The sequence below is a fragment of the Homalodisca vitripennis genome, chromosome 1 (genome assembly GCF_021130785.1).
Source record: "Homalodisca vitripennis isolate AUS2020 chromosome 1, UT_GWSS_2.1, whole genome shotgun sequence".
NCBI classification, from domain to species: domain Eukaryota; kingdom Metazoa; phylum Arthropoda; class Insecta; order Hemiptera; family Cicadellidae; genus Homalodisca; species Homalodisca vitripennis.
The window spans coordinates 32,703,689-32,721,028 of NC_060207.1; the positions used below are offsets into that span (position 1 = coordinate 32,703,689).

The 17,340-nt window shown below is 30.7% G+C and overlaps 1 protein-coding gene across 1 annotated transcript; it reads right to left on the reverse strand.

Moving 5' to 3' along the window:
• Positions 1-559: 559 nt before the first annotated feature.
• Positions 560-14,007, reverse strand: LOC124359509 (zinc finger protein 277-like). Its single transcript, XM_046812305.1, has 9 exons — positions 13,826-14,007; positions 10,649-10,881; positions 9,491-9,668; positions 8,467-8,669; positions 5,897-6,053; positions 5,559-5,762; positions 3,128-3,279; positions 2,663-2,752; positions 560-1,170 (listed from the first exon to the last, which is right to left on the reverse strand). Exons 2-9 carry the CDS (start codon positions 10,846-10,848, stop codon positions 1,101-1,103), a joined length of 1,254 nt encoding a protein of 417 aa, XP_046668261.1. The 5' UTR covers positions 10,849-10,881; positions 13,826-14,007; the 3' UTR covers positions 560-1,100.
• Positions 14,008-17,340: the final 3,333 nt, after the last annotated feature.

A 17,340-nucleotide genomic window follows, 5' to 3' on the forward strand; every position in this document is an offset into this window, starting at 1 on the left:
GTACCAGACCTCTAGCTGCAGTAATTTTTAAGATATCTGAAGAAATACGCAAAATTCGGTGTCCAAAAACAAGTTTCATTTAGGTTTCAAATAGATTAACTTTGTTAAATGTGTAACAAACACGTAAAATTCTTTAAAAAAACTTGTAAAGAATTAATTTCTTAAGATAATGATGTTAAGAGTTCCCAAAAATTTGAGTTTCATCAGTTGGGTAGTTTTTTAAAACACTATATGTGCTTTAAAAATGTTTGCCACCCTTTAAAAAACTCTGATGTCAAGAAAACCAGATATCTTTAAACTAATTAATGAGACATTTTCATTTTTTATCAAATGTATGACGAATTTTAACTAGGCAGTTGAGTAAAAATTCAATTACTTAAAACTGACAAAGTTTAGTTATATTTTAAACACATTTGTGAGTGTTTTCATTTGCTTTTGCAATGCACAAGAACAGTACAATAATTTTAATATGCACAGTAGGTGTATGAATTCACAAAAATATTCAGAGCGAAAATTATTTAAATTGGAAGTGAGGATTAAATTAAAACAGTCAGCTAGATAACATCGCAATAAACTTTTATTATTCAATCAACAACAGTTTCACACAAATCTTACATTCTCAAAGAGACATCCTGTTTTTTGGGAAAGTCTTTATAACTAAATTTTAGTGTTTTAAATTGGCAAAACAGATAACATTCTTTAAAGGAATAATTTTAATGATTAATAATTTAACGATTCTTAAATGAAAATTTAAAGAAATTTAGTTTAATTACGTCAATCAAGCTACTATATTTTAAAATCAAATACTTTACAAATTAATAACTTTAACAACAATAGCTTGGATATATAAGAATACCAGTTCTTCCAATTATATTATTCCTTTATTCACAGTGAGAATACAAATAAATATTTACAGACTAGGATAGTAATAATATAAGTACCACAAAAAGAATGACATTTATCTTACTTTTAAGCTAAAACCAGTAAGCTTAAATAACTTCCTTCTGTTCAATGTACAATGGTTTTCAATCGGCACTCATACTCTTACTTCACAACCACCAGATGACAACTGCGCCCTTTCCTCTTGTGAATTTCACAATTCAAGGTTCAGAAAGTATTTTTTTAAACTTTTCAATAATTTCCTTGTTTTCTGACAAATGTAAAGAAACCCTAAAACAAACAAAAATCATACAACAAAAGGTAAAAAATAAAAATAAATACATACCATTAGAAACAACAGAGGGTCTACTGCTGAGGTATAATGAAAATCAATGACTTTCTGGTGGCTTTTATTACCTTTAAAGCAAAAAATCAGTGTTTAAGGTACCTTAAATGACGTTTTTGACAAATATTACAAAACTATGTAATGTACAAATAGCAACATCATTATAAAGCAATATTTTAATGCATATTTATTAGCAATTTTTAAAGTAAAATTTGGCATTTTTTGTTAATTTCTTACAATCACCCCTTATCTTAATGTGTATTTAGTGTTCAGCAGCTCAAGCAATCGTATACATAGCAATACTTGTAAAATATCAAGAGATTTTGTCTAGCAAAATCAAGACAAATACAAATTGAAAGCTAAATGTTATTGACAAAAGCACAATAATTTGTGATTTCAGAAATCTATGTACGCTTTTTTATACACAAAAAGCAATGATAGCATGATTTAGCATTCAGCACTTTGCGTAATGCTAATCCGCTGCCGTCCATGAATATACGCAGCAGACGTGGCAAAGCATGTTATATTTAGAACTGCAAGCAAAATATTTACAAAACTAGATATTATCTATTTGAGATTTTTCAATCACACGGTACGACAAAAACATGTTTTAGTGGTCAGAAAATTGTGTACTGGCGATCAGATACCATCCACAAATATCAAATGCAGACTCACAGCAATAAATGAACAGTAACAGAGAACTGCAAGAAAAATATGGTTTACTAAACTAGAATAATTTGTTAGAAATCTTACTTATCCATTGGTTATCATAGAAAGTACAACAAAATCACATTTTAGCAATTAGTAATTTGTGAACTGCCATCAGCTGCCCTCATTAAAATACGTGACTTTTCCGGAACTTCTGTGACCAGTAGACACACTGAACAAACAATTTTAACTGATACAATCAATCTATCTCGCACCCAGAAGGTATTTAAGGATTTTTTCAATTTTACCAATATGTAATTGATTAATTTGCTAATTTATTTTTTCCCCCAGCATTGAAAATATAATATTGAGTACTTTTAATAAAAATTATATGTATTGTTCTCATAGATAAAACATTTGATTTCATAGGTACAATATTGTACCTATTGAACATTAAAATGTTCACTATAGTAGCTTACACAAGCACAAGCTTACTATTGTCAGTTTATTAGACACTGCAGTGATCGATAGTTGAAGTGTTAAAAGAGTATGATAAATATACAAAGTATTTTATTGCCTAAATAACTTTGGTGGCAATAAAAATATAGCCGCTGGTTAATTCACATGGTCCTTTTTAATTTTGAGTTGATAGATTTAAGTTGGCCTAAAGCTGTGTTCAAATGTGATACTAAATTAAACGTAATGTTAGAAAATTCCTTCAAGTAAAAAAATTGAAGTGTCACACTAAAATATGGAATGTTGTCTTTAAGCTAATTATCATATACTTACATTTTCTCCTTTATTTCCTCTTCTTCAGAAGATTTGGAATCTTCAATTTGACATAAGAATAGGTCATTTTCATACGTGGGGAAGTAGTACCTAATGGAAAGCGCAGTGATTAATGTTAGACTTTTTCTTAATATGTTGTAAGAGGGTAAGAATATATTAAGTTAACATTTTGAATAATTTTACTTTTAAATTAATTGTTTTTTAAAAATTTAACTAGTTTGTAAAACAATAATATTGTCAGCTCAAACAGTTCAGTCAGTGAACTGTAGTTTAAATGTTATTCAAATATTAAAATTAGTAACTGTTCCCATCATTAACATGTATCTTCAACTGCTCATACTTGTGTTTCATCTTTTAAAAACATATAAAAAAATATGTGCAATTAATTAGAGCAAATAAAGTGTAAAATATAAATTAATGTCAGAGCTTGTATTACATTTGAAAATTGAGGTCAACTTAACTTACTCAGGCTGATCCCACATCATGCAATGAGGCATGGTTAAATGTCCTGCTGTCTTCATGTGGGCCAACAGATCATCGTTTGTGTCACACTTCTCGTCACAGATTATACAGCTCTTCTTGTACACCTGCCGTCTTATGTAGTTCACCAGCTTCACCTTCAAAATGTTACAATAATAATAGTTCACCAGCTTTGCCTTAATAAATATTACAAGGATAAAATACAATGTAGTTCACCAGCTTTGCCTTAATAAATATTACAAGGATAAAATACAATGCAGTCACCAGCTTTACTTTCAAAAATATTATAAGGATGAAACACCACCTATTAAAAGTTCCCATATAATTCCATATAAGTTAGTGATTTTGTGCCAAAACAGTGTTTTGGGTGTAAGAGGCATTTTTTACTTTATTGCTTTATCTGATCTTGGAATTACTGTAAATATGTTTATTACAAACCAATTAATTAAAAAACAAATAACACTAAAAATTTATAAATAAATCTTAAAAACTAAAGTTAAATTTTTAAATGGTATAAAAGAGTAGTATTTTTTGGAAATGTGATTTTCTTTAGGAATGCCTTTATCTTCTAGACATAAAGATAACAAAAGTAAAAGAATTAATATAGATTATTAAAAAATACCACTTTCTTCATTAGAATAGAATTATAAATTCCGGATCTATTTACTTTTTATTCTTTTGGGACCATAAAAAAAAAAATAAAAAGTAATTCTCAACAACAAGAGTATTGTGCCACAAACTTTGCTTGGAATCAACTTGCTATATTGCTTGTAGTGAGAACTTTGTTTTCATTGGCATTTATAACAAAAATACAGAATATTTTGTTTGTGTGTTGGCAAAAGCATCAGCAGTCAACGAATACGTGGCAAAGGACAGAAAATGGAGAGAAAGGGAATGCTGGAAAATGAGATTCTGCATATCTTGTGATCTTGTTATATGGATAACAAGAAGTTTATATAATTATTGTAATAGGAAGTTAAGACACAAGTTCCAAGTGTATTAAGAACTCTTCCTCCTTAATTCACAAAATTTTTGCTACATAATATGAAAGATAAAAAGATGACAATGTTAATAATAGTACTGCACATCACTTCAAATTAATGAGTGTTCTTTAAAGGCAAATAGATCTATTGTGGTTTACTGTTGACCCACATAATGTCTGAAAGTACATTACTACCATGTTAGTTAATTTTCTCTCTACAATACATTATAAGTTTAATTTTGGCTTCATATTTGTAAACAAGCTACAGGCGTAAAAATAAAAAGTTGATTTACAACACTAATCTTTATTTATGTATAAATTGTATGAAAAAATTGTGGTTTCCCAGTAAATTAAGACATAAAATTAACATCAAATTACAGATAAACATTTAATCACTACTACAAAATAACTGTTTTCAAGTTACGGATAACAAATTAAAATGAGAAGTAGCTTAGAGAAAAAATGCACATATTTTACTTAAACTTTTACGTATTTTTTATATGTTATATTTAACCCTTTAAGTTCCATAGCTATTTTACTATACTACCCCCTTAAATTGCTATCATAATTTTTGTATATTTGCAAGCTTTTTGCAAATCAATTGTTCCGCAACCACTTGAGACCTTCATAATTTTTGTTTTTTTTTTGGACACTAAAACAAAGAAAAGAATACATATTTTTTTCTCTTAAAATAAAATAAATTTTTAATATGTGTTACTTTTTTATATACTTTTGAGTTTTATTCAAACTTGCACATATCTCAACACTCAAACTTCATATATCTTTATAATTTTTTTATACATTTTTAGCTATACCACGTGAAAGGGTCATGAAATTATAAATAAAATTCATGTATAATATTATATTTTTCCAAATAAAAACAAACACGAAAAACAATTGACAAAAAATACGGCTACTTGATCATCAGCCTAGAAATGTTGATCTAATACTCTCGTCTAAAGCTTGTAAGAAACGGTTTTAACTATCTGCAAAGTTTTCTCCAATTCTTGTTATATAGAATAGACATCAGATGAAGCACAAAATAATTACTTTATTCAATAAACTAATGTTAACAAAAGATCTTAAATCTTTTATGCACTTGGCAGCGATACTGGAAACAATGAAAGAAACAAAATCTCGTTGGTATGGAAACGTACAAATATCAATATTGATATTATTACACCAATAAAATATATAAGTTTTACACTGCTTTATGATTTGTTTTTGCATTAAAACCCAATTATGGAAGAAAATAAACAGTGCTACTAGTCACTGTGTATTTTCTACTCATATACAAAAACATATTTACCTAATATTTGTTTGTAATTGTGACAATAAATTATCACACAGCCTGCTGTGGTTAGATTAATCTTTAAATCTGGCCAAGGTGACAAATTCCTTAAAAATAGCGATTTTAAGTTTTCAAATGCCAACCTGTTGGTAAAAATCTAAGTCTGCGGTCAACTCTTCGTAGTTGAAGTTATGTTCACTTGCCAGGTGAGATGTGACATCCTCCCAGTTGGTGCCAGAGTGGGGACAAAGTAGACACACAATACTATCTCCTGTCTCCTCAGTCCAGTCAGACCAGTCCGTGTCCTCGTCACAAGTGGCTGTCTCCCTCTCTGGGCCTTGCTGTTCCTGTATTCATACATCATCTGACAAAACTTAACATCCAGTGTGCAAAGGCTTATGTTTAAAAAGATTACTCTAAATGATCAAGTCTTAGAAGACGAGTTATTATCTAAATGACAGAAGCCATTTCAATTTGTTACCTTCCATGTTTTTCCAGGTTCCAAATAGTTCACAATATAAAATCGGTCATATTCTTTGTTTTCAGGATTGATCCTTTTGTGCCACAGCTTTTTTCGCATATGTTCTTTCAATACAACTCTGTCTTTGAACACCTTTTCACAGTACAAGCACTGCAATCTGAAAAAAAAAAAACATAATACCTTTTAGTAAAATGATTACATTTCAATAATAAATTAAATAAATAAAGTAGGTTTTATAACTTTTGTTTGATTTTTTTCTATTCAGAGGTGGAGGCTGCAGCCCAAAAGTTTGTACCTAGTATTGAAGAGTAAGGATTTGTTTTTGGTTATTTTATACTAGTGAAGCCAATATTACATGTGTAACACTAATTGTATGGTAGCAATTATTTATTTAATACTGCTACACAGAACTAAAGAAATAAAGTAGGTTTTATAACTCTTGTCTGAAAGAGTAAGGATTTGTTTTAATTCTAGTATAAAAAGCTAAAAGTCTGTGACAAAATAGTTCAATAATTTTAAATAAAATGCATGTGAGTTTAAACCTGAACTGACCACCATCATTTCCAAAATGGCAAGCATTTTTTACATTTTTGTATGGATTTCTTATTTTAACCACTGCTCATCTATTTTTCAAGATACAGACATTTAAAAATATTGAATTATTTTAATTTTACTTCAAAAAATAAATTTATTAAAATAAAAAAGTGGTAGCTAAAGAATAAAATTTCTCCAATGTATAAGCACACTCACAGCCAATGTGAAATTTATTTGAATAAAACCAAAATATACAAAAGTTTTGGTATATATCTAACTAACAAATTATCAAAAAATATTTCAGTAAAAGAAGTCTGTTGGTACTTCTTAATAATTCATCATTAAAAACTAAACATTCTGCAAAATTCTCTTAGTGCACTATTTTGTGTATAATTATGACAGTTTGGATTCTATTGGATGAACAATTTTTTAAACTAAAATGTAAATATGTGTAGAAGAAAAAATATGTATAGAAGTTTATTTTATAAAAAATTTTTCTATGGCAACATGTTTTTTTTTTAATTTTTACAAAAGTAAAACCTGTAAAATAAAGGCATAATCTATTTTAGGCAACAATTTTTTCATCCAAAAATGATTCACGGGCCTAGAGAAAGTGCATTTATATAAGTTTACAAAAATGTACAACAATCTATTTTTATTGAGTTATTATTTTAAAAGTCAGTTGGATCAGGCACAATTAATTCACTAGAGAAAACTTCATCCATATCTACCAAATTAACATTGTCTTCTGATTCACTACACAGTACATTCCTAATCCCACTACTGTTAAAATTAACACTAATTGTGAAATGTACGATAACTTATTTACTCAGCAATAAAACTATTTATAAAAATTTTATAAACATAGGCCAACCAGCAGGTAAAACCTTACACAAGCTTCCACATTTTTCACTTCAATTTATACATCAGTACACAAACGTTTATTTATACGCACTAAACAATTAAATATCTAAAGATAAAAATAAATAGCAAACAGTACACGTATTGTCAAATGGTGTAATACAAAACTGAGAAATCACTATGGCAACCAGCATAATTCTTATCTAGTAGGTGAGTCGGTGATTGTGCAACAGAATAAAAATAAAATATTTCATTGTCTTCAATAATGATACTGTTGCTTAGAGTTTTTATTTGTTTTGATATGCTTTTCACTACTTCCAAACCACAATAGAGTACAAAAAAAGTAATAAAACTGAATTAAGTTCTTTTCGACGCATTCGGAATTTTGGGATTTACAAGGATTACAAAACATAATCTTTTCAAACAACTATTGTATAAACATTTATTTGCTTACAGGCTATTAAAACAAGTTTCTGAAAGCCAAGAATACACCCTTTCCAATAATGACATACACAATCGTGTAGAACAAAAACTCTTTAAAGGAAATTTTGACAAATATATAGTAAATTTTGCGTGTTTGGCAATTACGTGAACAAATCGCAATTGGAAATGAGAATGTCCAAGTTTAAAATTTTCTAATGACAAATTTAATGGAACTATAGAATGTTTTATGGTATAATATGAAACCTTGGATCTATACCTTTAAATTTACGTATGTTTTAGTTCAAACCAAGTAAAAATAGATTTGCTGTGAGAGATCATATTACAACAGTTAATGCGTCAAAAATTGCTTAATACCAGTTGGAGGGTTGAGGATTAAAGTTAAAAAATGTACTTTTTAAAATTAAAAGTGACCTTTTGGGGTTTTTAATTAGGATAAATAATTTCTTCTTATCTCAATCCCATATAAAGTCAAAGCCTCTAACATAAATAAAAATTCTGCAAACCAAATTAGCAAATTATTTTATAACTTGAAATGTGTAGTGTTTTTCTATTAAATCTAATATAATAATGAACATACACTGATATCTATGGAGCTACGTAGAGATGTGACAAAGGAAAATAATTATCCCCCAGATTTTTTTCCTTTTGATATAGTCCGTTTAACATAATCTTGGACTATCTTTATTTTGAAAGTCTCCCAAAAATAAATTAACACATCAATTCTATTTTACCTCGTTATCTTTTCCTGTAATTTGTCAATGAGCTGATCTACAAAGACTAAGTTGTGTGGGTGACCGAGCTGGAGGTTGTGTTGTTCAGCAAGATGGTCTAAGTATTGTGCCCGGGTGCCAGTTATATGGGCGAGGCAGAAGAGACATCCTCTGGAGAAATTTCTATCTTCCCTTTCTGATTTCTGTTGTTCAAGAGCCCATTCCTAGAATACATCACACAACTGTAAATTCTAGTCCCAACTTAATAATAAATACATCTCCCTGACTCTACATCCTTCCTAAGAAAATTACTCACGATCCAACAGGGCCTTCTTAAAATCTTGTGGTTGTCCGTCTGTTCAATAACAACTCTTGATAGAAAGGTCATGAGACATTTGAAACTTGGTACATAGAATTCTGTTGGTGATTTTAGAGTCGAATGGTTAAGGGCAGTCAGTCTGTCTGTCTGTTTGTTCATCTATGTGAGAACTCCTTTGTTATGTTCCGTCACGTCCTTCGATACTCTGTTGTATCAGTTTATTCAATATATAAAACACTTAAGGTGAAAACAATAAGAACAGTCAACCTGTTAAAGGAAGAATTAGTATGATCATAATAAAATTTAACTTTATTGAAGGTAATTTGGGATAAAATAAACAAAATTTATTCTGTTTATTATGTGAACTGTATGTTAATATATGTTTATAATATCATTATGTTTACTTATTCAATTTAATAGAAACTGTCCCTGATATATAACTTTTTCATATGACACTAATTCCTAAAACATACCTAAAATGTAAAATTCTTGATGATGATTTTCCTTCCATTCAAATGTTACTGCAAAATTTTATTTATATACATAAATTAATATACTTAGGGATTTTTTTCAGTTGGTACTGGCATAATCTGTATGAGTCAACAAGTATTGCTTTATGTTGATCCTTGTATTCCAAAAGCTAAATCACTCTTAAGTGACAAATAAACTGTTATATAAACCTGACATAATAAGAAACGTTGACCACTGTTTGCACTGTATATTTACCAATCTTTGTTGCTGTAGGCCTTTTCTCAACTGTCTATCCTCTGGAAGAACATCTGATAACAGGAAATATTCCTGATTCTTTAATATTTCATTGTCCTTTTCAACATCTACCAATACAGTTGAACAAAATTCTTTAAGGCTCTTTCCTTTTAGTCTTACTCTCCAGTAACTGATGTACCTGTAAAATGTTAAATAATGAACGAACAGGAAAAGTAACAAATACAATGTTATCTGAACAAATGTTAAAAGCTTCTACACATTTAGATAAGTAATTGGTAATTTGAAGGAAGAAATAACAGAATTGAATGCAAATGTGAAAACTGTGTTGAACTCAACATTCACATTGAATCAACCCTTCCCACCATAGCTACGTTATTTGTAGAAAACTTGGTTGCTCTGCCGTGCTTTTTGTTCACGTCTAAAACAATGTAGTGTACTCAATTGTGCACCTGATGTGGAAATGAGAACACTTTTTCATCTAGATTACACTTGATTCTGTAGTGTAGGTGTCTCTGATGTCATAACAGTGCAAAAAGTTAATTTTATGTTTCTTCATTGGCTTTTATGAATTTCTTCAGACAGATACTTTTTTTTAACTCCAGATTCCAGGAATCAAGTTTGTAACAGCATAAGATTTCAGGCGCTGTACTAAACATAAGGTGAAATGGAGCTGAACTAAACATTCGCAAAGATCTTAACTTATCATCCAAAAGGACCATCACAAACACAGTGGATAGGGATTGAACTATTTGTATTTAAAATCTATTTCAGTTTATTTGCAACACACTAAATTAACTATTACCACCAATTACCAATAAATTAACAGTGTGGTAATATTAAATACACATGTTAGATCTGAAATTTTAAGCAAGTTTTTTCTGGACACTGTGATAAATCATAAATTAAACGTATAATTATATCTGACTTGAAACTGAAAAAAACTATAGATAATTTCTTTTTGCCTCACTCAAACTCAAAAACACCAATCCGCCCACTCTTAGTTTAAAGGTACAGTTACTTTGTAAGAACGCATTTCACAGTAAAAAAAAACTACTAATTACTAAAACACTATGAAAATGATTACTGTATTGTTAAATTTAAAATTATACCTACACTAGATTAGTTTTATCCATTTAAATTACTCTTTGTTTTACTTACTTTTCAAGACTAGCAATGAGAGGAACATCAGCAATGACCAGTCTGTGGATGTCAAAAGTGTGTTGCAAAAATTCATCCTGTTGTAACTCAAGATTAAATTTTCTCTCACACAAGCAGCACGTAGTTACAACAGGTGCACTCTCATATGGGACACATTTTAAATCATTTTCATAAGAGGGGAAGCTTAATGGTCCGAACATGCTTGAATCCACTTGCTTATTCTGTTGCTGGACCTTAAAATTAAATCAATTATAATGTGATAGATGTAAATAATACATTTTTTAAATTATCTATCGTATATGACATTAAACAGTTTAACATTTTTTTAAACAAGATTCACAATTACAAATTTGATCATTAACAAGATTTCACTAATCCCAATTCACAATATTTATTAAGAACAGAAGAAATTTCTTCTTTCAACATTGCTCCAAACACTGGGTACAGCCATTTATCACAAGTAAGCCAAAGTTAAAAATAAAATCTGATTACAAATATTAATGAAGTTTGATTTTAATCTTCTCCTCATTTATTTTCTTTTTATTAAGTGGATTTAAAGGCTTTTTATTTCAATTCACTGCTCTATTTTTAAATGAATCATATTCAATGGTAATAGATGGTGACTCAGTTTTTATATCGCTTATTACAATCATTGATACTTATAGCCTGTATCGAATAACAGAACTACCAATTAATGTATCTGAGGTACTAAATTAAAGTCACATGTTTCAAATTAGTAGAATAGTCTAAACAATAACATCATGGTATAATGTAATCATCATGTAATAAAGAAACCATAACCATTAATCAAACGATAAAACTAAGAGAAGTGATAGCAAAAATTACATTTAAATAATAAAGAAAACGTAACAACAAAAAAACTTCGAAACCGAGAAAGATCCAACATGTTGAAGCCACAAAAAACATGTCTTATCATCATTTAACCCTTTGAACCCCAAGTGACGAAATATTGTCGCCGAGAAAATACGCGAAGATCCCCGTGGCAACGATGTATCGTCGCCAATGAAGATGCGAGAATCCCCGTGCGACGTAATATCGTCGCCATGGTATATGCATTTAATACATATTTATTTGAAACCATAAAATACTTATTTTACGAGTAATAATACATATTTATGAGTATTTTAGTAAAATACACATTTTTTGTTAGTAATATAGTGTATTTAAAATAACATCTATGGTCAAAAAAATATATTACTCTTTGTTGCTACAGCTGTATTTGTTTACAAAGCGGTCTAATGCTACGTATGCTGTCTTTGTGCGTGTGAATTAAGTTAAATGTTGTAATTGAGGACTGTTTTTAGTCACTTTTTCTTTAGTTTTAATCTTATGGTAATAATCAGTTCTGTGAACAATGAGTGACAACATTGTAAATCACCCGAGTGAATTGGACAGACAACTGGATGTTGACCTATCAGATGACGATTGGTCTGGCGTCTCATCAGTTTTCAGTGATGACACTGCTGTTGATCCTACCTATAGGCCAACTATCTCGGACTCAGATGACGAAGAAATGCCTTAGTCAGCTATCTACTTCTCGCGGTAACGCCGCCGCTAGGCCTACTCCGGACAATGACCAACCGGCCTCAGTGAGATCGTGGTTGCAAAATCTTTGGTACTTTGGGATTATACCGACCACACCAGTATGAAGAACACAAAAATAGAAATTTATAGAAACAAACATGATAGAACGAAAAAACAACTCTTCAATTACAAAATTACAAACTTACAAGCATTTCCAGGTATTGTGATCGGTATTGTTGTCGCTGTTATCTTATCTTTCTCGAGAATCCTGATTACGGCAGGCCGCGCGGCATCACGTGATTTGCACGGTACATAATTGCCTTTCCATTTCAATTCAATTTATATTTCTGATTAGCCCCTCTAGAATTTGATATTTTACTGATAGGTACTATCTCGAGGGATGTTTTTTCTTTCGTCGACATCAGCGCGGGGCAGCACCGAAGGTGCTGTCGAAGCCCGCGCTGATGGCCGGAGGCACTCGCATTTTGGGTGGCGGAATGTGATCAAGAATAAAAACAAGTTTTTAGTGTTTTTTTCAATAAAGAGTTTAGTTTTAGTTTGGTAATATTTGTTTTTGTTGAATTTTTGTGTTTGGAGAAATGTAGAGGTAAAACACGAAAGTACAACAAAGCGATGCACCAGCTGAACGGGCGGCGAGGCTCTGCAATCACGTTATCTACTAGACGCTCGACTTTGACCTCTGTCTGAGGATGGGGAGGGGTTTGCGATAAGACAATTCCTGTTTTATACTGACGAAATAGTCTTCTACGCTAATCTAGTAATCAGTAGAAGCAAAATGTGAAATAACGATTCATGTCTGGGTGTGGTCGGTATAAATCCCAAAGTACCAAATCTTTATCTTTAGAGATATCAATATAATTGTTTTTGTACATACATAAAAATTAAATTTAGAAAAATAAAATGTGGGTGCACATAGTAAAAAGTTTTCTTATTTTTTAATTAAAAAATCTTAAAATCTATTTTTTTACCTAAAAAACCATAAACATATATTTCAAAGTTATTTTAATGTTGTTAAACAATTTTTTATATTATACTTCAGACTAAACTTTTTCTGTGTACACAATTTCATTCTGGACATTTTGGTGTGTAATACAAGACAATAGCATAAAAAATAGCAAAAATATTAATTTTTTACAAACAGTATGCAATACAGCTGTTTCTGCTCCGGGGATTCTCTGTAGTTCTTAGGTCAAATGGTTTTGGTACGTTTTTCCCACCATCAATATTTTGGTCTGGGGTTCAAAGGGTTTAAAGCAGTAGTTTTCTAAAATTGACTGCCATTTTTAATAATCAAATTTACTTAGGCTATGTAAAATCGAAATATTAGCCTACTTCACATGTATTATTTTAAAGTGTTTACAGCTATTTATATAGATTATCTAAGTTAATAGTTCAAAAAAATTAATCAGTATCGATCGATATATAAAAAAACAGGGTCTGCTTATCATACCCTACCCCAGCACTGAAAGGGTTATGTTATAGTATAGTTAGTTGGCAACTCGACATCAAATTAGGACTCCAAATATTGGATTACACATTAGGCCACCTTCACTCTCAAATACAAAAACAAACATTTTCCAAACACGTTCATCTAAACAAACCTGCCCTTACCTTTCTCAAAATATACTAAAATGACTAAGTAATCAATCAATTACTCAGCAATAGTAATGAAGAATCCTCCTCGAATGGTGATATTTATTCATTAAAACTACATGTTACAAATAATAATTACTATTAATATATTTTACTGTACAGTTTTACACACATAACCCCATTCTCACTCACAGATTTTACGAAATTAATTTTTTTTCCTGTTTACTTACAGAAAAAGAGCATTGAGTATGTCATGAAACCTGTAAGTAGACTGCCATGCTTCTATAGCTGTGAACGCCCACATTTTCTACGGCTGAGCGATTATATTTGGGATTTTTATTTATTATACATTTAACGGGAAACCTTTGTGGAAAATAATAGATACGAAAAACTTTGTAGATTTGTGTAAGATCGCTTTTTAATAATTAGCTTTATACAATTTTTCTCAGTTTTTGAACTTTTGTGAGCGCCTTCAGATTGATAACTGCAACATTGACTTCACGGTGGTATAATAGAAGGTGTATGACATTTAATACAACGATTAGCATTTCAAAGAAAATGACTATTTAGTTATTATTTATTCAGAGTACGGATAGCCAAATATATTAGTATAAGCTTTTTCGTATTAGATTTCAAAAATAACTAATCGGCGACATCACTCCTGCCGATAATTGGTTGATTCGCATTTGCATTTAAAAACTAATTTTAATACTATTATTGACTAGATGTTCGTTAGTATGATATATTTCAATTGGTGCTTATCTGCTTTCTGCTGGATATTAGAAAAATATTACACCGCTTCCTTTCCTATTCAGACATGACTATAGCTACCATTTTGTTTTGCATGCGTTTTTATTCAATTAAAATATTTTCACAAACCTGGGACATGTAAAATATGCTCAGATATTGTAGACTGATGTGTTTGCGAAATTGTAAATTGCAATTTTATAGTATTAGGAAGTGTATATTAAATAATCTAACCTATTTTAGTTTTTAGAAACAATATTGATGCCAAATCCGTGACAATTCCATCGAATTTCATTAAAGAATATTTGTGACCTTAATGTGATTTCAGAATGGCATGCGTTGAGTCTGGTACACTGCATTTCAATTTAAATAGCAGGCCAGGATGTCACATATCCAAAGAAGCATGGCTAATGTCTAAAAACAATGTGAAAAACAAAATGTCTTAACTTCAGATGTTTGTATGATAGCGTAAAGAATTCTATGGATTTGCTACAAAGTAGAATCAGTGCCGCATTTCCCTATAGGCCCACTAGGCCCAGGCCTAGGGCGCAAAATTTTAGGGGGCGCATAAATTTTAAAGTACACAAAAGAAAAAAGTTGCGGCGGCGGGTGGTGTTGGCGCTCGGCGGGGCGGGTGGCCAAGGTCAACTAGGTCCGGGGTGCGACGTTGACTCATTCATTGGTTCATTGCTTTTATTTATTCAAAACACTCCTATATATATATATATATATATATATATATATATATATATATATATACATACTATTGTAATTATCTTTCATCAAAATTACGTAATTAAGAAATTTACTGGATTTCTACGTCAGTGTAATCAGAGTCCTCTGGGGGGGGGGGGGGCGCTCTTTGGTCTGTAGGCCTAGGGGCGCCGAATTTGTAAATGCGGCCCTGAGTAGAATGCTGCCTTCGGATAAATGAACTGATATTATTTCCCAAATATATGTGCAGTATTATAATCTTAACTAATAAACTTTAAATTTTAAAAGAATTTTAAAATTTACAGAAAGTTACTTGAAACAAAAAAGAATAAATACTATAAACTTCAGAAATAAACTGGCGATCCATAACCAAAAACTTTTCGTATTGACTAATGTATTTTATCTTTTAGAGAAAGCGTCTCAAATAATTTTGAAAGGATTAGTAGGAAAATTATTGGTCTGTACGATTACCCAATATTGGCAGGTTTATGTACAACTCCTATTTGTGCCTCTTTCCATAATATTTCGGAAAGTATTCTTGACGTACTATTGCATTGAATCGAGGTAACCAAAACAACACCTTTTCTTATGAGTTCCTTCATAACATGTCGTGTAGTCACGTCATACTCAGGAGCTTTTTGAAGATGTGTATCCCGAATTATCTCCTCTGACTACAGCTGGCGTAAAAGATGGAATAGGCAATGTCATTTGATAAGGGGATTCTAATATTTCATTTAAATAATTTTTAGGGCCTGACTGTGGGTGTGGTTGAAATACGTTGGAAAAGAGATGTAAAATGGTATAGTGCTTTTTCGTTACTCCTTTTTGTCCATGAGCTATCTCCATTTTGCATGGGTGGAATGCGAATTATTGGTATTTTTAAATAGTTAGTGGCTTTCCACGTAGATCAGTCAGTCACTTTAGTAGCAGCAAGATCTTTAGTGTGTTGGTTAAACCAATTATTTATTAAGCTTATCAATGTTTGCGTAAGATTTCTCAAGGCTCGGTTAAGCCTTATTTTGATTTCATTACTTATTGTATTCTGCCAAAGGCGCATATATGCATAATCTTTTGTGCTATAAGTTCCTTTATGTAAACCGGATAAATTGTTTTAATGCCTGATTGTGAGATATATCAGATATTGACGCTCAAGTGACGTTCTAAATGATTGTGTAAAGGTGATTAACTACTTCTTCAGTCACCAAAGGATTTCAAGGGAATCTTAAGTTTAACGTTAGAATTAATTTCCTCCTTAAATGTGTTACAGTCTGCACATCTATAGTATAAAATAGGTGGTGTTGGATTAGTTAGTGCTTGAGCATTTAGACATAACAGCGAATGATCAGAAGTCAAATTTACGCAATGAAGATACTGATGAATTTGTTAGTGGAATTCCTTTCACAATAAAAATATCAGGGGTTCCTAATTAAAAACCTAGTGATCCTTTAAAACTCCATGGGAATAAAACCCGAAACAACACAATTGGGCGAGCCTTTACACCATACTATTTTTACTAGAAACTTTTTCCCTCTAATGTCCGTTCCTGAGGAAATATTCCAGTATTGCTGGAAGTTTACCTTGCCTTGTATAGTCATGCTAACAAAACATTGTTGTTATGTCTTCATTAAACGTCAGCTTTTATGGCTATTGTTGACATTACAATTCTTAACTACATAAAACGCTTCTTAGAAAGATATGTCGACCCACAATATTTCCTAGAAACTTGACCATCTTTTCAGCAAGTGTGCAAGGTCTTCAAGTGTGTATTAATTCTTATACATAGATTTCTATGACTGTTGTTGCCCAAAATGAGCATCAATTCTCAATTCCTTCATTTTCATGAATTGTTAATTATGAGAAGTATAATTAATTAAAATTGGAACATATCGTCATCGAATTTCGGTATTGATTACGCTTAATGTAGCTCAAAATATCAGATGAATATATCTGATAAATGTAATTTAAAAGGTACAAACATTATGAGCCATCCTTTTCATATTAGTTCGGTTGTGTTTTTCCTATATTTGAACAATCATCCATTCTGTATTCAAACAACAATAAGCAGTAAAAAA